At 45.9% G+C, this 23,259-nt stretch overlaps 1 protein-coding gene across 4 annotated transcripts in view; it reads left to right on the top strand.

Annotated features, from left to right (window-relative positions):
• The window catches only part of LOC139576193 (protein BEAN1-like), a 53,675-nt gene extending 30,448 nt beyond the window's left edge, over positions 1 to 23,227 (top strand). For all 4 annotated transcript variants that reach the window (XM_071401954.1, XM_071401956.1, XM_071401957.1 and 1 more), the window contains one exon: positions 19,872 to 23,227. In XM_071401954.1, coding sequence (XP_071258055.1) covers positions 19,872 to 20,265 — 394 coding nt within the window. In that variant the 3' untranslated portion in view covers positions 20,266 to 23,227. The remainder of the gene's footprint in view (positions 1 to 19,871) is intronic.
• The last annotated feature ends 32 nt before the right edge of the window (positions 23,228 to 23,259 follow it).

Here is a 23,259-nt window from a genome sequence, read left to right as displayed (position 1 = left end):
CAGTTCTCCTGCATGCTTGCTGAGTTAGGTCAGGCCTCGGTAACCTCTCTGAGGTTGAGTTGAACCATGCTGTTGTGTCAAGTCGTTCATTAGAGCACTGTTGCACAGCTCAACTCTTTCATGGCTGGGTGCTCCGCCTCTACTCTAAACTCACCGCCCGGCGCACAGCCTGCTTCGCTCCCTGAGCAAGCTTCTGGTGCTGCTGGTAAATGCCACTGCTTTGCGGTGAAAGACGCCCGGTGTGTTTGATCTAAATGGCAGCCCAGCTAATTGGCGTCTTTAATAATTCAGCCGTATTCCTCTCTCTTGCAGTTTGGTCTGCCATCCTTTCTAAAGACACTTGTGATGATGCCAGCTGATAAAAGAAGGTGAAAGAAATGAGAGTCTAGAATACATTGATTGGAATACATGGCACAATAAACACTGTTTCTCACTACCTCTCTCAATGAGGAGAGGATCGCCTTAGGTTAGTGTAACAAAATGGAAGCAAGCTCAACCTGAGAACCAGTCTTGACAGTTGGTTTAAAAATTACTTGACAGATAGAACTCAATGTGTCGGGGGTACTGATGGTGTTAAATCAGGTTTTCTTGACATACGAAAGGTGTCCCGCAGGGGTCAATTCTGGGTCCTGTACTTTTTACTGTTTACATTAATAATATTACCTTGTCTGTAAAAAATTGTAACCTGCACTTGTATGCCAATGATACTGTTGTGTATGCTATTGCCCCACGGTTGACCAGGCTCTATCTGAACTACAGTCTACCTGTTATGCTGGTGAATGAGGACCCAAAAGCGACTTAATAGAAACAGAGTCTTTATTCCAGTCTTAAACAAAAAACCGATACTCCTGGATATTATCTTAGGTAAATCCAAAACAGGAAAACTGAAATCCTCTCGTCAGTAGAGAGGAACGACTGGAGACGCGGCCACAGACTGCAGGTCGCTTCGGGAAGGCACAGGCCGTAGCTGACATAGACACCTGCTCACACGCAGCATCTGAAGAAGGCAAAAACACGACAGGGCGGAACAGGGACACAGAACAGCAAACATCAAACAAGGATCCGACAAGGACAGAAGCGGAAAACAGAGGGAGAAATAGGGACTCTAATCAGAGGGCAAAATAGGGGACAGGTGTGAAAGAGTAAATGAGGTAGTTAGGAGAATGAGGAACAGCTGGGAGCAGGAACGGAACGATAGAGAGAGAGAGCGAGAGAGGGAGGGGGAGAGAGGGATAGAAAGAGGGAAAGAACCTAATAAGACCAGCAGAGGGAAACGAATAGAAGGGAAGCACAGGGACAAGACATGATAATCAATGACAAAACATGACAGTATCCCCCCACTCACCGAGCGCCTCCTGGCGCACTCGAGGAGGAACCCTGGCGGCAACGGAGGAAATCATCAATCAACGAACGGTCCAGCACGTCCCGAGATGGAACCCAACTCCTCTCCTCAGGACCGTAACCCTCCCAATCCACTAAGTACTGGTGACCACGTCCCCGAGAACGCATGTCCATGATCTTCCGTACCTTGTAAATAGGTGCGCCCTCGACAAGGACGGGGGGGGGGGAGGGAAGACGAACGGGGGCGCGAAGAAAAGGTTTGACACAGGAGACATGGAACACAGGGTGGACGCGACGAAGATGTCGCGGAAGAAGCAGTCGCACAGCGACAGGATTGACGACCTGAGAGACACGGAACGGACCAATGAACCGCGGAGTCAACTTGCGAGAAGCTGTCGTAAGGGGAAGGTTACGAGTGGAAAGCCACACTCTCTGACCGCGACAATACCTAGGACTCTTAATCCTACGTTTATTGGCGGCTCTCACAGTCTGCGCCCTGTAACGGCAAAGTGCAGACCTGACCCTCCTCCAGGTGCGCTCACAACGTTGGACAAAAGCCTGAGCGGAGGGAACGCTGGACTCGGCGAGCTGGGACGAGAACAGAGGAGGCTGGTACCCAAGACTACTCTGAAACGGAGATAGCCCGGTAGCAGACGAAGGAAGCGAGTTGTGAGCGTATTCTGCCCAGGGGAGCTGTTCTGCCCAAGACGCAGGGTTTCGAAAAGAAAGGCTGCGTAATATGCGACCAATCGACTGATTGGCCCTTTCTGCTTGACCGTTAGACTGGGGATGAAACCCGGAAGAGAGACTGACGGAAGCACCAATCAAACGACAGAACTCCCTCCAAAACTGTGACGTGAATTGCGGGCCTCTGTCTGAAACGGCGTCTAACGGGAGGCCATGAATTCTGAACACATTCTCAATGATGATTTGTGCCGTCTCCTTAGCGGAAGGAAGCTTAGCGAGGGGAATGAAATGTGCCGCCTTAGAGAACCTATCGACAACCGTAAGAATCACAGTCTTCCCCGCAGACGAAGGCAGACCGGTAATAAAGTCTAAGGCGATGTGAGACCATGGTCGAGAAGGAATGGGAAGCGGTCTGAGACGACCGGCAGGAGGAGAGTTACCTGACTTAGTCTGCGCGCAGTCCGAACAAGCAGCCACGAAACGGCGCGTGTCACGCTCCTGAGTAGGCCACCAAAACCGCTGGCGAATAGAAGCAAGCGTACCCCGAACGCCGGGGTGGCCAGCTAACTTGGCAGAGTGAGCCCACTGAAGAACAGCCAGACGAGTAGAGACAGGAACGAACAGAAGGTTACTAGGACAAGCGCGCGGCGACGCAGTGTGAGTGAGTGCTTGCTTTACCTGTCTCTCAATTCCCCAGACAGTCAACCCGACAACACGCCCTTCAGGGAGAATCCCCTCGGGGTCGGTAGAAGCCACAGAAGAACTAAAGAGACGGGATAAGGCATCAGGCTTGGTGTTCTTATTTCCCGGGCGATAAGAAATCACGAACTCGAAACGAGCGAAAAACAACGCCCAACGAGCTTGACGTGCATTAAGTCGTTTGGCAGAACGGATGTACTCAAGGTTCTTATGGTCAGTCCAAACGACAAAAGGAACGGTCGCCCCCTCCAACCACTGTCGCCATTCGCCTATGGCTAAGCGGATGGCGAGCAGTTCGCGGTTACCCACATCATAGTTGCGTTCCGATGGCGACAGGCGATGAGAAAAATAAGCGCAAGGATGGACCTTATCGTCAGAATGGAAGCGCTGGGACAGAATGGCTCCCACGCCCACCTCTGAAGCGTCAACCTCGACAATGAATTGTTTAGTGACGTCAGGAGTAACAAGGATAGGAGCGGATGTAAAACGCTTCTTGAGGAGATCAAAAGCTCCCTGGGCGGAACCGGACCACTTAAAGCACGTCTTGACAGAAGTCAGAGCTGTGAGAGGGGCAGCCACTTGACCGAAATTACGAATGAAACGCCGATAGAAATTAGCGAAACCGAGAAAGCGCTGCAACTCGACACGTGACTTAGGAACGGGCCAATCGCTGACAGCCTGGACCTTAGCGGGATCCATCTGAATGCCCTCAGCGGAAATAACAGAACCGAGAAATGTGACAGAGGAGACATGAAAGGCGCACTTCTCAGCCTTCACGTAGAGACAATTCTCTAAAAGGCGCTGGAGTACACGTCGAACGTGCTGAACATGAATCTTGAGTGACGGTGAAAAAATCAGGATATCGTCAAGGTAAACGAAAACAAAGATGTTCAGCATGTCTCTCAGTACATCATTAACTAATGCCTGAAAGACAGCTGGAGCATTAGCGAGACCGAACGGCAGAACCCGGTATTCAAAATGCCCTAACGGAGTGTTAAACGCCGTTTTCCACTCGTCCCCCTCTCTGATGCGCACGAGATGGTAAGCGTTACGAAGGTCCAACTTAGTAAAGAACCTGGCTCCCTGCAGAATCTCGAAGGCTGACGACATAAGGGGAAGCGGATAACGATTCTTAACCGTTATGTCATTCAGCCCTCGATAATCCACGCAGGGGCGCAGAGTACCGTCCTTCTTCTTAACAAAAAAAAACCCCGCTCCGGCGGGAGAGGAAGAAGGCACCACGGTACCGGCGTCGAGAGAAACAGACAGATAATCCTCGAGAGCCTTACGTTCGGGAGCCGACAGAGAGTATAGTCTACCCCGAGGGGGAGTGGTCCCCGGAAGGAGATCAATACAATCATACGACCGGTGAGGAGGAAGAGAGTTGGCTCTGGACCGACTGAAGACCGTGCGCAGATCATGATATTCCTCCGGCACTCCTGTCAAATCACCAGGTTCCTCCTGAGAAGAGGGGACAGAAGAAACAGGAGGGATAGCAGACATTAAACACTTCACATGACAAGAAACGTTCCAGGATAGGATAGAATTACTAGACCAATTAATAGAAGGATTATGACATACTAGCCAGGGATGACCCAAAACAACAGGTGTAAAAGGTGAACGAAAAATCAAAAAGGAAATGGTCTCACTGTGGTTACCAGATACTGTGAGGGTTAAAGGTAGTGTCTCACATCTTATACTGGGGAGAAGACTACCATCTAAGGCGAACATGGGCGTGGGCTTCCCTAACTGTCTGAGAGGAATGTCATGTTTCCGAGCCCATGCTTCGTCCATAAAACAACCCTCAGCCCCAGAGTCTATCAAGGCACTGCAGGAAGCAGCCGAACCGGTCCAGCGTAGATGGACCGACAAGGTAGTACAGGATCTTGATGGAGAGACCTGAGTAGTAGCGCTCACCAGTAGCCCTCCGCTTACTGATGAGCTCTGGCTTTTACTGGACATGACATGACAAAATGTCCAGCAGAACCGCAATAGAGGCAAAGGCGGTTGGTGATTCTCCGTTCCCTCTCCTTAGTCGAGATGCGAATACCTCCCAGCTGCATGGGCTCAGTCTCTGAGCCGGTGGGAGGAGATGGTTGAGATGCGGAGAGGGGGAACACCGTTAACGCGAGCTCTCTTCCACGAGCTCGGTGACGAAGATCTACCTGTCGTTCTATGCGGATGGCGAGTGCAATCAAAGAGTCCACGCTGGAAGGAACCTCCCGGGAGAGAATCTCATCCTTAACCTCAGCGTGGAGTCCCTCCAGAAAACGAGCGAGCAACGCCGGCTCGTTCCAGTCACTGGAGGCAGCAAGAGTGCGAAACTCTATAGAGTAATCCGTTATGGATCGATCACCTTGACATAGGGAAGCCAGGGCCCTGGAAGCCTCCTTCCCAAAAACTGAACGATCAAAAACCCGTATCATCTCCTCTTTAAAGTTCTGATAATCGTTAGAACACTCAGCCCTTGCCTCCCAGATAGCTGTGCCCCACTTCCGAGCCCGACCAGTAAGGAGTGATATGACGTAAGCGATCCGAGCTCTCTCTCTAGAGTATGTGTTGGGCTGGAGAGAGAACACAATATCACACTGGGTTAGAAAGGAGCGACACTCAGTGGGCTGCCCAGAGTAACATGGTGGGTTATTAACCCTAGGTTCCGGAGACTCGGAAGACCAGGAAGTAGCTGGTGGCACGAGACGAAGACTCTGAAACTGTCCTGAGAGGTCGGAGACCTGAGCGGCCAGGGTCTCAACGGCATGACGAGCAGCAGACAATTCCTGCTCGTGTCTGCCGAGCATTGCTCCCTGGAACTCGACGGCAGTGTTGCGAGAATCCGTAGTCGCTGGGTCCATTCTTGGTCGGATCCTTCTGTTATGCTGGTGAATGAGGACCCAAAAGCGACTTAATAGAAACAGAGTCTTTATTCCAGTCTTAAACAAAAAACCGATACTCCTGGATATTATCTTAGGTAAATCCAAAACAGGAAAACTGAAATCCTCTCGTCAGTAGAGAGGAACGACTGGAGACGCGGCCACAGACTGCAGGTCGCTTCGGGAAGGCACAGGCCGTAGCTGACATAGACACCTGCTCACACGCAGCATCTGAAGAAGGCAAAAACACGACAGGGCGGAACAAGGACACAGAACAGCAAACATCAAACAAGGATCCGACAAGGACAGAAGCGGAAAACAGAGGGAGAAATAGGGACTCTAATCAGAGGGCAAAATAGGGGACAGGTGTGAAAGAGTAAATGAGGTAGTTAGGAGAATGAGGAACAGCTGGGAGCAGGAACGGAACGATAGAGAGAGAGAGCGAGAGAGGGAGGGGGAGAGAGAGGGATAGAAAGAGGGAAAGAACCTAATAAGACCAGCAGAGGGAAACGAATAGAAGGGAAGCACAGGGACAAGACATGATAATCAATGACAAAACATGACACTACCTTCATTGTATTACAATAACTTTATGAAATGAGTATTGAATGCAGGTAAAACTAAGTAAATGTTGTTCTCTAGGGTGCATAAAAACAATTCTGATGATGTACTTTGGATGGTGTACATATTGATCGTGTCCCTGCTTACAAATATCTGGGCATCTTGATAGATGAAAAGCTGTCTTTTAAAAAGCATATTGATGACTTAGTTAAGAAACTGAGAATAAAAATTGGCTTTTTCAACTATATTCAATGTGCGGGACTTGAGGCTATGATTAAGAAGTTGGAGCTCTTCTCTGTCTGTATTAACAAGGACAACACACAGGTCTTTCCATCATTGTATGATTTTGTTGTGTGCAAATGAGCTCAAGCTTACGGACAATGTCAAATGTGATATAGCGAGGCACCTGAGTGAGTTGGGTGCGCAATTACGCAGGTACTTTCCCGAAACGGATGACACAAACAACTGGATTCGTTATCCCTTTCATGCCCTGCCTTCAGTCCACTTACCGATATCTGAACAAGAGAGTCTCATCGAAATTGCAACAAGCGGTTCCGTGAAAATTTAATTTAATCAGAAGCCACTGCCAGATTTCTGTATTGGGCTGTGCTCAGAGTATCCTGCCTTGGCAAATCGCGCTGTTAAGACACTTATGCCCTTTGCAACCACGTACAGTTGAAGTACTCATCACTGCATTCTCTAACCAGAAAACGGTTGGCTCTTTGATGTCCCGTAGGTTGATACATTGCTATGTTTTCATATATAAAGCCCTTTTACAAAAACTCCCACTGTACCTAACATGATTACTAAACTTTAGACACCCAGTCTCAGGGATGGCTAACTCTGGAAATTCCTTTGGTCTCTACTGAGTTAGATAAATCAGCTTTTAGTTTTCTTGCACCTTATAGGTGTAACAATCTACCAAATGTTCTTAAATTTGATGTTTTGGTGCCTCTAGGGCAATTCAGAAAGCTGATTGAGGACTGTACTACTGATTAATGTGTTTTTCTTTCTGCTTGCATTTTGTATTTATATTTTGATGTGTGTATTTTCTGTCATTTCTGTAATTCAGAGCTCATTTGTAAAAGAGACCTTGGTCTCAGTATGACTCCCTGATCAAATAAAGATCAAATAAAAATAAAATAAACAAAAGGTTGTTTCCTCACAGAGAGAGGTTAGGCTACGAAGCAGTTCTTTATTCCCTGTTTAGGTTCAGTGTGCTAGAGTCTAGTTAATGCACTCTTTCCTGACTGTGGTTGGATTACATAGGAGGAGGAGGCTTAATCCTGGCAGTCCTCTAAACCTCCACATGCTCAATCTGCAGGTCTAGACATCCTGCCAGCCTCCACCACATCATCTCCACTCTGATCTCTGGCTGACACTACACCTGCTTACTGACTACTGGGCTGTGATTACATCCTAAACTGCTCCTGATGATTTCACTATCTTGGAATGACCCCATGTATTTCAGAATGAAGATAGAAAACAAACCTGAGAGGAAATTCAACCTTTCTGTAACTATTGTAGATGGACAGACTACTCTGTGGGTTTGGTTTGAAGCCACCCACCTTTCCCTCCCCTCCCTCAGGTATAAAGATGAGATAAGATAATTAGGTGGGTGCTTACATTTGTACTATTTCACATATGTGAATTGGAAATACATTTTTTGCATATCACACTTAAACACCCTCGGGGAGTGGGGTCAGAGCACAGGTCAGTCATTATTGACCGGGACCCTGAAACAATTAGGGTTAAGTGCCTTGCTCAAGGACACATAGATAGATTTTTTACCTTGTCGGTTACTGGCCCAACACTCCTAAACGCTAGGCTACCTGCCGCTCAGGACTCCAGGTGTGTGTGTGTGTGTGTGTGTGTGTGTGTGTGTGTGTGTGTGTGTGTGTGTGTGTGTGTGTGTGTGTGTGTGTGTGTGTGTGTGTGTGTGTGTGTGTGTGTGTGTGTGTGTGTGTGTGTGTGCGCGGTTTGTTTATCCGGCTCAATTCTGCCTGCTTGCCCTTCAAGGTTTGTTTCACAGAGTCACAATGTTATTTGCATTTATATGACAGTTCCATTAGTGCGGCGGCCCCTGTGTACGGCCCTGTGAGGGGCCTCTAAAGAGGGTGAAATTACCTCTCCCTCCAGAGGAGCCATCTGAAACATCAGGCCCTTTCCTGTTCAACAAAAAATTATGAAAAATATGGAATATAACCATAGACAGGGCTATTAATGTCACTGAATAGTGTGTAAGTCAGTTTGGCGTTATATCAATCTACTCAATTTCTGTATAGATAGTAATGTCCTGCCTCATTTATTCACTGGCCTTTTCCATCAGATAAACCTGTAGGTTACATACAGTATGTAAACGTAGGCTAAAGCCCCATCTATAACTGGTTCTAACATGCGTCTTGGAGCAGAAATCTGGTCAGAATTTGGACACAGTGGATGGATAAGAGACATTTAAATACCATGTGTAGATGTATATCTGAAAATGTGGGCACAGTCAGAATGTGGACAAGATCAGCACACAGGATGCATGTTACCGCCAGGTATAAACAAGGCTTACAAGAGAGAGATTGAGTGGGCACGGGTGAGAGGAAGAGGAAGAGGAGGTTTAGCCAATCGTGTCTCTTCACATGAAAAACACAAGTCTTTGTTCTGCGCTAAATGCCAACACCTGGTTGTTGATAGCTTGTCATTTAATGAGACAGATATGCTAATGATCAACAGATTGTCAAAAACGGTGTTTATCTTTGCATGTGTCACAGCTACATCTAAGAAAGTCCTATGCTAACACAACGTATTTGATGATAAGACCAGACAGGATTACTAGCTTCTTCTTGGCAAATTGTCAAGTAGTGCTTTCAAGCCTTTAGAGAGCTTGTGTTATTATTGGTTTGTATGTTAGGCTCCACTGTTAGATGGGTTTAGTGGTGGTGGTGGTGGTGGTGGTGGGCTTGGTTGTTGGTGCTGAACAAGCCACTCTGTCAATGCCTCTGCCTCTCATAGCCTCCATCCATCTCTGCTATGCTGTGGAGGGAGGGAAATCACTCCTCATATTAACAGAGGCATGATTCCTGTCTGAGGCCTAATGTGCTTTTATCACTCCCAAACTACATCTTCTCAAGCTACATATTCTTCATTGCTGTTCCAATTAACGTGGGAAACATCAACCACACCACAGGAATGTTTTCTTATGTCTGAATTTAGGCTAAGATGTGTCAAAGATTGAGGTAGATTTAGATCATGAAGAATATCCAGTTGAAAATAGAAATATCTAAATATGTGGGCTGAGGACCAGTGCATTGGAGAGGATAAAAGAGAGAGTGTGTTTTGTAGTGTACATTGTGTGCATAGTCAGGGATAGGAGGCAGCGGGGTGGAGTGGATGGATGAAGGGAAAGGCATGTGATGCTGGGCAGTGCTGCCATTGCCACAGATGGCTGAGGGAAACTACAGAGCTTACACCACCTAGATCAGCAGCTCACCTGTGGAGCCCGTGAAGGAACTTGCTTCCGCAGAGAGAGAACTGGGCACATCCCAGCACAAATACCCACACACACACACACCACACTGTTATATTATTTACATACAGTAACAGTCAAAAGTTTGGACACACCTACTCATTCCAGGGTTTTTCTTAGTTTTTTACTATTTTCTACATTGTAGAATAATAGTAAAGACATCAAAACTATGAAATAACACATGGAATCATGTAGTAACCAAAAAAGTGTTAAACAAATCACAATATATTTTATATTTGAGATTCTTCAAAGTAGCCACCCTTTGCCTTGATGACAGCTTTGCACACTCAACCAGCTTCATGAGGAAGTCACCTGGAATGCATTTCAATTAACAGGTGAGCCTTGTTAAAAGTTAATTTGTGGAATGTCTTTCCATCTTAATGTATTTGAGCCAATCAGTTGTGTTGTGACAAGGTTGGGCTGGTATACAGAAGATAGCCCTATTTGGTAAAAGACCAAGTCCATATTATGGCAAGAACAGCTCAAATAAGCAAAGAGAAATACAATCCATCATTACTGTAAGACATGAAGGTCAGTCAATACGGAAAATTTAAAGAACTCAGTCCTTCATGGTCAAATTGCTGCAAAGAAACCACTACTAAAGGACCCCAATAATAAGAAGAGACTTGCTTGGGCCAAGAAGCACGAGCAATGGACATAAGACCGGTGGAAATCTGTCCTTTGGTCTGATGAGTCCAAATTTGAGATTTTAGGTTCCAACCGCAGTGTCTTTGTGAGACGCAGAGTAGGTGAACGGATGATCTCCACATGTGTGGTTCCCACCGTGAAGCATGGAGGAGGAGGTGTGATGTTTCCGGGTGCTTTGCTGGTGACAGTGTTAGTGATTTATTTAGTATTCAAGGCACAATTAACCAGCATGGCTTTTTCAACAGGACAATAACCAAAAACACACCTCCAGGCTGTGTAAGGGCTATTTGACTAAGAAGGAGAGTGATGGAGTGAGTGCTGCATCAGATGACCTGGCCTCCACAATCACCTGACCTCAACCCAATTGAGATGGTTTAGGATGAGTTGGACGGCAGAGTGAAGGAAAAGCAGCCAACAAGTGCTCAGCGTATGTGGGAACTCCTTCAAGACTGTTGGAAAAGCATTCCAGGTGAAGCTGGTTGAGTGAATGCCAAGGGTGTTTAAAGCTGTCATCAAGGCAAAGGGTGGCTACTTTAAAGAATCTCAAATATTTAACACTTTTTTGGTTACTACAAGATTCCATATGTGTTAATTCATAGTTTTGATGTCTTCACTATTATTCTACAATGTAGAAAATAGTAAAAATAAAGAAAAACCCTTGAATGAGTAGGTGTGTCCAAACTTTGGACTGGTAGTGTATACACTGAGTGTATAAAACATTAAGAACACCTTCCTAATATTGACTTGCACCCCACACTCCCTTTTGCCCTCAGAACAGCCTCAATTCGTGGACTCTACAAGGGGTCGAAAGCGTTCCACAGGGATGCTGGCGGATGTTGACTCTAATGCTTCCCACAGTTGTGTCAAGATGGCTGGATGTCCTTTGGATGGTGGACCATTCTTGATACACACGGGAAACTGTTGAGAGTGAAAAACCCCAGCAGCGTTGAAGTTCTTGGCACAAACCGGTGCACCTACTACCATACCCCGTTGAAAGGTTCTTAAATCTTTTGTCTGGCCCATTCACCCTCTGAATGGCACACATACACAATCCATGTCTCAACCTGTCTCCTCCCCTTCATCTACACTGATTGAAGTGGATTTAACAAGTAACATCAATAAGGGATCATAGCTTTCACCTGGTCAGTCTATGTCATGGAAAGAGCAGGTGTTCTTAATGTTTTGTACACTGAGTGTATTCTAATGTAAACACACATGCATGCATTCACACACACGCACAAACTCACACTAACATCTACAGGTATATGCACAATAAGGTATGCACAGCACATTCATAACCACACACTGTTGCTCTTGTACGTAGCTCTACAGGCATGGGCCTCTGACAGAGCCAGGGAGCTGAAAGAGTGAGCTCCCTGTGCCAGCCCCGCAGTGCAGTGGACAGACCGGGCCATATGCTCCAGTCAGTGCTGTCATCTCTCTAGAGCTATAGGCCGGAAGCCAGAGGTCCTCCCTCTAGTGACCCACACCTCTCCTTGGGCTTTGGAGTACATTGTATACCTATAAAGATGTATATAGCGCTTTACGTCCAACTTTTTGACAGCCTAACGCACCTGCATTCATGTATCATAGTTGTGAACGCCTCTCTAGGCGTTGGAATGTAACACATTCTGTGTCATATGCACCACAGGTGTTTCTGGAGAAGTCCCATGGTTCTCCATACTGTAGTTTCATCCTATGAAAAATTATGCCCAATTATACAACTGTGCTCAGGGAAATGAATGTGTATGCAAACATACATTTACCTAATTTAGCAGAGCGATTTACAGGAGCAATTACGATTAAGTGCCTTGCTGAAGGGCACATCAACAGATTTTCACCTAGTCAGCTCAGGGATTCAAACCAGTAACCTTTCGATTACTGGGCCAATGCTCATATCCGCTAGGCTACCTACCACCACATACAGCATGTAGATTATTGAAAACAGCAGTAGACTGCAGGCAGGATTGATTAGACAATCTAAACAGGGCTAGGCTGTAGCGGTGTTATATCTTATTTTGCTAGCTAATAATTCATTATTTTTTAGAATGCAACACCTTGTGTTAGCATCCTAGGGGACTTATAGTTCCCATACGGGGGGCGACTGCAACGTGCAAAGTATTCTCACCCGAATCAGAGAGGGGATTCTCAGCTTAGTGTAACACTCATGAAACCCTGGCATGAAAACAGCTAGGCCCTCAGGTGTCCACAACGCTACCATACCTGGCAAAGAAATTCTGGAGTCTCTCGACAAACGTCTGTATCAGCGTGTTGATTTAGAGCGAAAAGCCCTATTTTCAATGTTTATGTGGTGCTGGTAGTTTATTGCACCCTGAAGGGATTAATAACATTGCTGAGCTGTGTGATGAATATCAGACACACGTAAACAAACACACACACACACACACACTTCTGCAAGCTGAGACTCTCACCCTCTTTCCTGGATCAGCATGATCATCATTTATTCATAAAAACGAGTAGGAAAAAAAACCTCTGAAAGTATCCAGGGCAACAGCTGATAACTTTATATGCCTTCTGACTAGAGCTGACTAACAATATGGGTTAGAAAAGTTAAGAGATATGTGGGTATTTGTCACGCCCTGACCTTAGAGAGCCTTTTTATGTCTCTATTTGGTTTGGTCAGGGTGTGATTTGGGTGGGTATTCTATGTTCTTTATTTCTAGGTTTTGTGTTTCTATGTTTTGGTTCTCAATCAGGGACAGCTGTCTATCGTTGTCTCTGATTGGGAATCATACTTAGGCAGCCTGTTTTGCCACCTTAGGTTGTGGGATGTTGTTTTTTGTTAGCTCTGCGTAGCCTTCAGACGTGACGTTCGTTGTTCTTTTGTTTGTTTTTTTGGTGTTCGGATTTAATAAAGAAGCATGAACACGTACCACGCTGCACCTTGGTCTCATCCTTCCGACGAGCGTGACAGAACATCCCACCACAAACGGACCAAGCAGCGTGGTAAGGAGGACTGGACATGGGAGGACATCCTGGACGGCAAAGGATCCTGGACGTGGGAGGAGATCCTGGCCGGAAGGGATCGCCTCCCATGGGAACAGGTGGAAGCAGCTAGGAAGGCGGAGGCAGCTAGAAAGGGGGCCCAGCGTTACGAGGGGACACGGCTAGCACGGAAGCCCGAGAAGCCACTCCCAAAAAGATGGGGGGGTCACATGAGGAGATTGGCTGAGTCAGGTTGGAGACCTGAGCCAACTCCTCATGCTTACCGTGGGGAGAGTGTGACTAGTCAGGCCCCATGTTATGCGGCTCTGCGCAGTGTGTCTCCAGTGCGCACTCATAGCCCGGTGCGCTATATTCCAGCTCCCCGCATTGGCCGGGCTAGAGTGGGCATCCAGCCAGGACGGATGGTGCCGGCTCAGCGCATCTGGCCTCCAGTGCGTCTCTTCGGTCCAGGATATCCAGCGCCAGCTCTGCGCACTGTGTCTCCGGTGCGTGTCCACAGCCCAGTACGTCCTGTGCCAGTACCCCGCTGTTGCCGGGCTAGGGTGAGCATCCAGCCAGGAAGGGTGGTGCCAGCTCTACGCTCCAGACCTCCAGTGCGCCTCCTCGGCCCAGTATATCCTGCGCCGGCTCTACGCACAGTGTCTCCGGTACGCTATCACAGCCCAGTGCGTCCTGTGCCAACGCCCCGCAGTTGCCGGGCTAGGATGAGCATCCAGCCAGGACAGGTTGTGCCAGCTCTGCTCTCCAGACCTCCAGTGTGTCTCCACGGTCCAGTGATGATCCATGGCACGAAGCCTCCAGTGATGATCCATGGCACGAAGCCTCCGGTGATGATCCATGGCACGAAGCCTCCAGTGGTGATCCGTGGCACGAAGCCTCCAGTGGTGATCCGTGGCACGAAGCCTCCAGTGATGATCCATGGCACGAAGCCTCCAGTGATGATCCGTGGCACGAAGCCTCCAGTGGTGATCCGTGCCACGAAGCCTCCAGTGATGATCCATGGCACGAAGCCTCCAGTGATGATCCATGGCACGAAGCCTCCAGTGATGATCCATGGCACGAAGCCTCCAGTGATGAGTCATGGCACGAAGCCTCCAACGACGGCCTCCAGTCCGGAGCCTCCAGCGACGGTCCCCAGTCCGGGGCCCGCGACGAGGGTCCCCAGTCCGGGGCCCGCGACGAGGATCCCCAGTCCGGGGTCGGCGACGAGGGTCCCCGCACCAGAGGCGCCACCAAAGTGGGGTGAGCCAGAGGTGGAGCGGGGTCTACGTCCCGCACCACAGCCGCCACCGCGGATAGATGCCCACTCAGACCCTCCCCTATAGGTTCAGCTTTTGCGGCCGGATTCCGCACCTTTGGGTGGGGGTACTGTCACGCCCTGACCTTAGAGAGACTTTTTATGTCTCTATTTGGTTTGGTCAGGGTGTGATTTGGGTGGGCGTTCTATGTTCTTTATTTCTAGGTTTTGTGTTTCTATGTTATGGTTATGGTTCTCAATCAGGGACAGCTGTCTATCGTTGTCTCTGATTGGGAATCATACTTAGGCAGCCTGTTTTGCCACCTTAGGTTGTGGGATGTTGTTTTTTGTTAGCTCTGTGTAGCCTTCAGAACGTGACGTTCATGTTCTTTTGTTGTTTTGTTTGGTGTTCGGATTTAATAAAGAAGCATGAACACGTACAACGCTGCACCTTGGTCTCATCCTTCCGACGAGCGTTACAGAATTATGTACAGTTTTTAGTACAGCGTTTCCCAAACTAGGGGTCGCAACCTCATGTGGGGTCACCTGATTTGAAAATGGGGTTGCGAGATTTACTGGGGGGGAAAAGCGCTTGGTTCATAGAACCACGGTTAAGTAAGTAACCTCCAGTAGCCGTTATATGCGGTTGTAATAAGCAGCGATTTCTGTTTTCTTCCTACAAATGTCGTTCTATCTTTAGAACGGTTTAAACTACAAAATATTATGACCCCATCACTGAACGATAAGACTATCCAGAACACGTATGGGTTTTCTGTTTCCCTCTTCGATGCCCACAAGCTACGCTGGTCTCATTAGAACAGGGTGGACAAGACCAGGCACTAAATCAGACTGGGCTGGAAAAAACATTATCAATGATTATGTTCTTTTCTACACAGACGATCAAACAACATTACTGCCTGATGATCTTCTGAATTTCTCAATATGTTTTTGATGTCACTTCAAACCATACTTCCTTCAGATTGAAATACTGTCATAAATAGTGTCACTGATATGTAATAGACTGTCATAGTCCTAAATAAAAAGGTAAACATTGGCTGTTGATTCCATCACGTTTTTTACATGGTGGTGTTGCAAAACATTTTTATGTCAAAATAGGGTCGCGGCCCCAAAATGTTTGGGAACTCCTGATTTAGTGCTTTTGAAGGGCCCCAGTGCTCAACAGTGATTACTAGCAAAACAAATCCTTCTCTACCCACAACATCAGGATACTTCAAGTAGTCAGATGACACCTGGTCAGTTTGTTCTGATACTGCCCAGTTGTCTGCACAGCTGTAACCAATGATGCATAAGAGTATGGAATACAATCTACTCGATAACAGAAAGTTACCAGAGAGAATTTGAACTAATAAGATAATGCAATATTTACTAATAAGAAGTGGGGCATCATCCTCCTCTTCAACTCTTAGAAGAAAGTATTTGAGATAAGAAAATAAAGTAATTGAGAGATACTGTATGCATCACCACTGACTGCCATTTGTGTCATCACCTCTCAATAGTAAGTTGGCGTTTCTGTGCCCACTGCTTTAACATTGTTGTGTTATGCAGTCATTACATAACAGAGCATGTTACACATGCAGAACCAGAAGGAGGATTTTTTGTTGTTGCTTTGGTTACAACAAAGTATCTCAAATGCTCTCACCTTTTTTACAAAGTATCTAAGATCACTCTCACCTTTTTACTCAAAATCGTTAACCAATCTCTTTCAATGTGTCGATCCAAGTAGAATAGGAAAAAAAGGTGAAAAGTTTTAGAATAAAGTCAATGTTGTCTGTCAGGTTTCACTCTGGATTTGTACTGCTATATGGCAAATTAATGGCCCACTGTAGTCTTGCATAGAAAATGGCCTTATAAACCATTTTTGTACTATAGCACTGGCTAATGGCAAGTCCTGTTTTTGTCTGTAACCCCGGATCATGTGAAATGTTTCTGTCCTGCTGTGTTCTGGGGACATTAAGTCTGTCTGAATGAGCCGGAGCGCGGCCGGAGTCTAAAATAGCTCTGCACGCAGGCAGACAGGCAGCACTCTGCAGCACAGTGATGGAGGGTGGAGGGAGCAGTGGCCGGGGAGTTAGTCAGCTACGCGACTCATTTGAAATCAAGCAGTCATTACTGAGGCTCCTGAACAGCACCTTTTACTGTCCCACTGAGCACAGAGCACCAGCAGAGGAGAGGACCCGCTACCTGACTCTGTATGAGTCTCTATGAGGAGCAGATACCTGACTGTATGTCTCTATGAGGAGCAGATACCTGACTGTATGAGTCTCTATGAGGAGCAAATACCTGGCTGTATGTCTCTATGAGGAGCAGATACCTGACTGTATGAGTCTCTATGAGGAGCAGATACCTGACTGTATGAGTCTCTATGAGGAGCAGATACCTGACTGTATGTCTCTATGAGGAGCAGATACCTGACTGTATGAGTCTCTATGAGGAGCAGATACCTGACTGTATGAGTCTCTATGAGAAGCAGATACCTGACTGTATGAGTCTCTATGAGGAGCAGATACCTGACTGTATGTCTCTATGAGGAGCAGATACCTGACTGTATGAGTCTCTATGAGGAGCAGATACCTGACTGTATGAGTCTCTATGAGGAGCAGATACCTGACTGTATGAGTCTCTATGAGGAGCAGATACCTGACTGTATGAGTCTCTATGAGGAGCAGATACTTGACTGTATGAGTCTCTATGAGGAGCAGATACCTGACTGTATGAGACTCTATGAGGAGCAGATACCTGACTGTATGAGTCTCTATGAGGAGCAGATACTTGACTGTATGAGTCTCTATGAGGAGCAGATACCTGACTGTATGAGTCTCTATGAGGAGCAGATACCTGACTGTATGAGTCTCTGTATAAAGAGTAGCTCACATACTTTCATTTACCTCAAACCCATTTGAAACCATCCAGAATAACGTTTAGAACAGAATGGGGCAATGTGGTGGCAGAAAATATACACTGAGTGTACAAAACATTAGGAACACCTTCCTAATATTGAGTTGCACCTCCTTTTGCCCTCAGAACAGCCGCAATTCATCAGGGCATGGACTCTACAAGGTGTCGAAAGTGTTCCACAGGGATGCTGGCCCATGTTGACTCCAATGCTTTTGACAGTTGTGTCAAGTTGGCTGGATATCCTTTGGGTGGTGGACCATTCTTGATACACTTGGGAAACTGTTGAGCGTTAAAAACCCAGCAGCATTGCAGTTCTTGACACACTCAAACTGGTGCACCTGGCACCTACTACCATACCCCGTTCAAAGACACTTACAGTTTTTGTCTTCCCCATTCACCCTCTGAATGGCACACATACACAATCCATGTCTTAATTATCTCACGGTTTAAAAATCCTTCTTTAACCTGTCTCCTCCCCTTCATCTACACCGATTGAAGTGGATTTAACAGGTGACATCAATAAGGGATCATAGCTTTCACCTAGATTCACCTGGTCAGTCTATGTCTGTCATGGAAAGAGCTGTTATTCCTTATGTTTTGTATACTCAGTGTATATCTAATACACTTTATAGCTGGACTGATATGAGGTCAATTGTGAATGTTCCTACTGTTCAGCTTAGCTAAACTTTTTACTGGAAGCCCTGTGTAGAGGAAGTAGAACTCTCATCCAGTCTATCATTAATAAAGATCTCATTTACTCCGGCTCCCAATACCTTCTCTCATCATTAAATCTCTGTGTATCACCCGGCCCAACCCGGAGGTGACAGGCTTAAGTAATCCACAGCCACAGTGCCATTTGCCTTGCTTCCCCACACCCGCTCTCTGAGAGGGTGATACTGTTTACAATTCCACAGATTCAATTATCCCACTGTATTTTCTCTATTCCCAGATATCCCCTGGGGTCAGTGTCGTGGTGGTAGAGGGCGATTTAGCGGTTAGTCTACACATATGATGATGGGCCGTGGCAAACGTATCTCACATAATGTTATACAAGCCAGTCGGCCTGACTGACACCATGTCAAACTCTTTCTCTCTTTCTCTCTCTGCTTATCAAATCAAAAGTTATTTGTCACATGCGCCAAATACAATCGGTGTAGACCTTACTGTGAAATGCTTACTTACAAGCCCTTAACCAACAATGCTTTAAGATGTTAAGGAAAAAAGGTGTTGAGTAAAAAATTGATAAATAAAAACATAGAAAATAAAAGTAACAAATAATTAAACAGCAGCAGTAAAATAACAATAGCGAGGCTATATAGGGACACTGAACTGTAATGTTGTGTTGTAATGACACTGTTGTGTCATCTGCAAACTTTTTATTTTTATTTTTTTTTTATTTTAATTTTATCCCCTTTTCTCCCCAATTTTTTGTGGTATCCAATCGCTAGTAATTACTATCTTGTCTCATCGCTACAACTCCCGTACGGGCTCGGGAGAGACGAAGGTCGAAAGTCATGCGTCCTCCGAAGCACAACCCAACCTAGCCGCACTGCTTCTTAACACAGCGCGCCTCCAACCCGGAAGCCAGCCGCACCAATGTGTCGGAGGAAACACCGTGCACCCGCCCCCTCGGTTAGCGCGCACTGCGCCCGGCCCGCCACAGGAGTCGCTGGAGCGCGATGAGACAAGGATATCCCTACCGGCCAAACCCTCCCTAACCCGGACGACGCTAAGCCAATTGTGCGTCGCCCCACGGACCTCCCGGTCGCGGCCGGCTGCGACAGAGCCTGGGCGCGAACCCAGACTCTGGTGGCGCAGCATAGCACTGCGATGCAGTGCTCTAGACCACTGCGCCACCCGGGAGGCTCATCTGCAAACTTGATGATGGTGTTGGAGTCGTGCCTGGCCATGCAGTCATGAGTGAACAAGGAGTACAGGAGGGGACTGAGCACGCACACCTGAGGGGCCCCCGTGTTGAGGATCAGCGTGGCGGATGTGTTGTTATTGTCTTTGTGTTACAGGGCCTCTATAAAGCCCAGCAGCTCTAGTAGGGTGGTTGTATGTGCTAGACAGACTTCCAGTGCACTGTGGGATTGTGGGTTATGTGAGAGCTGAAATAACTGTCCATTGGCAGGCTCTCCCATGGAAAGCACCAAACCAAGACTAGCAGCCGCCACACAGGAAAAGAGCTCACAGTAGATGACAAGAATCTCCTCTAACAGGCCTGTTTCACCATTCAGATTTATATTATGTTTAGTCTTCTTATGCTAAACATTTCATTTGTGTTCATGTTGCTAACTACAAACATAGAATCCAGGTCCATCAGCATAGGCTAATTGAACACTTTGCCAACCATTGTTTGAAGGTTGGAGATATCCTCTTTTAAAACGTTATACCTATTTACCTGATATACTCTTCTTTATTCCAGCTATGATGAATGTGTGGGACCAGGTGCGACACAGATATACGTCCCCACAGACGACCCCCCTCCGTATTCCCTCACGGACCCCTGTCAGCGGGGCCACCAGCAGGCCACCTACACCAGCCTGGAGATGGAGGAGCCGTCTGCTGGAGCCTCTTGGGTGTCCGCCAGCAGCGCCGCCGCCTCCCACTACCCAATCGGACTGCACGAGCTCAGGCAGCAGCCAATATCCTCCATCTCCCTGTCAGCGTTCCCCCTGGAGGAGGCGCCCCCGTACGAGGTGGTGGTGAGCAGGCAGAACCAGCCCATCCCTCTGATGCCCATGGAGCTGCTCAAACACCCCTCAGAAGACAGCCATAGTCCCCAGAGAGCCCGGGCTGTCGCACACAGGATCCTGTAGAGTTGACTGGGCTAGTCCTCTCCAATGCTCTTTGTGCAGACAGCCACACACACACACACACACACACACACACACATACACACACACACACACGCACACACGCACGCACCTCCCAGTCTGAGTAGGACAGCCTAACTCTCTTCTGCTTCTTCCAGTGTCCCTTTGTGCATGACAGGCAGTATCAAAAGAGAATTACTTTCTGGACCGAAGCTGAACGTTTGGGTTGAACCTAAACTCAGTCGGCGCCTTCCTCTCCTTCCCCTACCTCTTGGATAAGCTGTGTCCCCCAACTCTAAGATGTTACCCGCACCACTCCTCACTCTATCTCCCTTTACTACTGGGGCACTGCCATGAAATCACAGGGCTACTACTGGTAAACTGGGGCTGGGAGTATGGTCTTTCTGTCCAGAGGGAATTCACTTCATACTGTAAATTGGTCTCAGGTTAGGAGGCATTCAAGCATTTAGGAAGCATTATCAAAGTCTGTTTTTAGTACACAAAAAACACTAGAGGTAACCTGAAGTGGTTTCACATAGATATTCTGTATGTACTGTTGGATTTTGTTGTGTTGTAATGGAATTGCTCTTGATAAAAAACACCATAGAAAGAATGACTAATTTCACATTCCATCACATATCCATATGGTTTTATTAATATTTTCTACATGAAAATAATATTTGATTTATATTTAGCTGACTTTAGGACTCCCACAGTCTGTAAAATGTCCAGTAATTTCAACTGATAAATATACCCCAGTGTTATACACTCTTAGAAAAAAAGGTGCTATCTAGAACCTAAAAGGGTTCTTTGGCTGTTCCCATAGGAGAACCATTTGAAGAACCCTTTTTGGTTCCCAGTAGAACACTTTTGGCTCCATGTCGAACCCTTTCCACAGAGGGTTCTACCTGGAACCCAAAAGGGTTCTACCTAGAACCAAGAAGGATTTGCCTATGGGGACAGCCAAAGAAACCTTTTGGAACCCTTTTTTCTAAGAGTATTGGTATTTTTTAAATAAATTATTTTTGTGGTATACGGTTTTATATGGTTTCTGGATATAAACACGTTCATATGAGCTGGAAATACTGTCTATTCTCTATAATTAGGTTTCCCCTCTGGGGGCTGAGGTCCATTTAGATCCCAACTGCTCTGTTTCAGTCTCCAAACGTGCACTGCCACACATTCCTCTTCTCTCTCTCACTACACCTCTTTTGTGAAGAGCTTTTTGGGTGTTCACAAGCGAAATTACTATGAACGTGACCCATTCGCCAGCTAACATCAAAGTACAATATAGCTTGTAGCAGAGATACAATGGTATTTGACAATTGGTGGGAAGAAAAAATTATATTTGCACACAGTTTACTGTGATGAGGGATTTAATATACTTTAGTACTGACATTTTTGATATGATAATAAATAAACAATTCATTTTTTCAAAATATTATTCAGCCTAAACACATTGTATTTTTCAATATGCTGGAATATTTTTAATGCTTCCAAATTATTATTCAGTATTTCGTTTTTGGTTGTGAGTATTCATTGTACAGATAAACTGTCTTCAGTTGAACTGTTTTTACATGTCTGTCATCCATGTATAAATGGTATAAAAATGACTGTGCCTGCCAAGCACTAAGTCTAAGACTGTTAGACTGCTTAACATTGTAGCCACAATAACTTGCAACTGATTAACAAATCAAGAGCTTAACTTTTCCAAATAGCTTGTTATTTTTCAAGGCTTGTGTTACTTTGTTAAGTTATTCAGATAAGTCTATGTTCATCATTGAAACCCCAGAAAAAGCACACTCAGCGGAAAATGTGACATAATGTCCATATTTTGTGTATAAAACCGTATTTGTGGAGTCAATGACCCCGTCACCTTTGCATTTGGCCCCAGAACTTGGTATCTCTGTTCCAGCCCCCCTCTCTTTCTCATAGTCTCCCTCATTTATCTTACCAAATCCCTTATTGTGAAGTGATATCCTCACTGATGAACCCTTAAAGAATATTTTATATATAAATTAGTCGCATGATTGCATTGCTGGCATTGTGGATAAAAGTTATAAAGAGATGAGTATTTATTTAGAATAGCTTTAACAATAATGTGTATAACTGTGGAAAGACTACTATTAAATAGTTGTTGTGAGATTCACCAGAATGTAGATGTACTACAACACAGATGCTTCGCACTAGACAGAAACGTCTAAAGATTAAAGATCAACAGGTTATTTTTCTTGCGTTACATTCTTGTGCCAATCGTCATCGAATGGATTTGACTTTGAGAGAGTTTGTTAAATGGCTTTTAAAAACCAAATGCTGTTCATCATCACTTGTTAATACATAGTCTATTTGTGGTCAGAATTGTCATGTCAAGCCCTATAAATAAAGCAATGTTTGGGCTAAAAATGATGTGTTAATAACTTGACAATGAGCATTTGTGCTTATTATTATGTAGCTACTGCAAATCTAGCGATGCTATACAATAATAATGATGGACTTGTGTTTCATCAAGTGAAATCTAAAAGTGCAATGCAGTGAATAGTACAACGTATTAGATTGTGTGCATTGTGACACACACAGAGGCATCTAGAAATGCAACTTTACCTGCCTTTACAAGTCAGTAGAAATGCACTGTAACTGTGTTGGAAGACCTAGTCCAATACCTGTTGAGGTAAAACTGCAATGCGGTTCACTCTGGTCTTACATGCTGTTTTGTCTTTGTTGTTTACTTCCTTTTGGTAGCACAATAAGTACATGTTCAACATAAATGTGAAATAATGTGTAATACTGTATATGTACACTTCCAATGTATAGTTTCCCTTTAAGTCCCACTGTTGTGCACAACTGTCCTGTGTGACAAAGATTCTTGTTTCCTATAATCACAGTCATCAACGTAAATCCATGTTTTGTATTAGAGCTTTTATTAATTTCTTATATTGGGGAAAGTAAATAAATTTGACCTCTATGATTTGAGTCGGTGTGACTGTTCGTTCTGGTTTT

The sequence above is a fragment of the Salvelinus alpinus genome, chromosome 5 (genome assembly GCF_045679555.1).
Source record: "Salvelinus alpinus chromosome 5, SLU_Salpinus.1, whole genome shotgun sequence".
NCBI classification, from domain to species: domain Eukaryota; kingdom Metazoa; phylum Chordata; class Actinopteri; order Salmoniformes; family Salmonidae; genus Salvelinus; species Salvelinus alpinus.
This window is presented reverse-complemented; position numbering and strand designations above follow the sequence as displayed.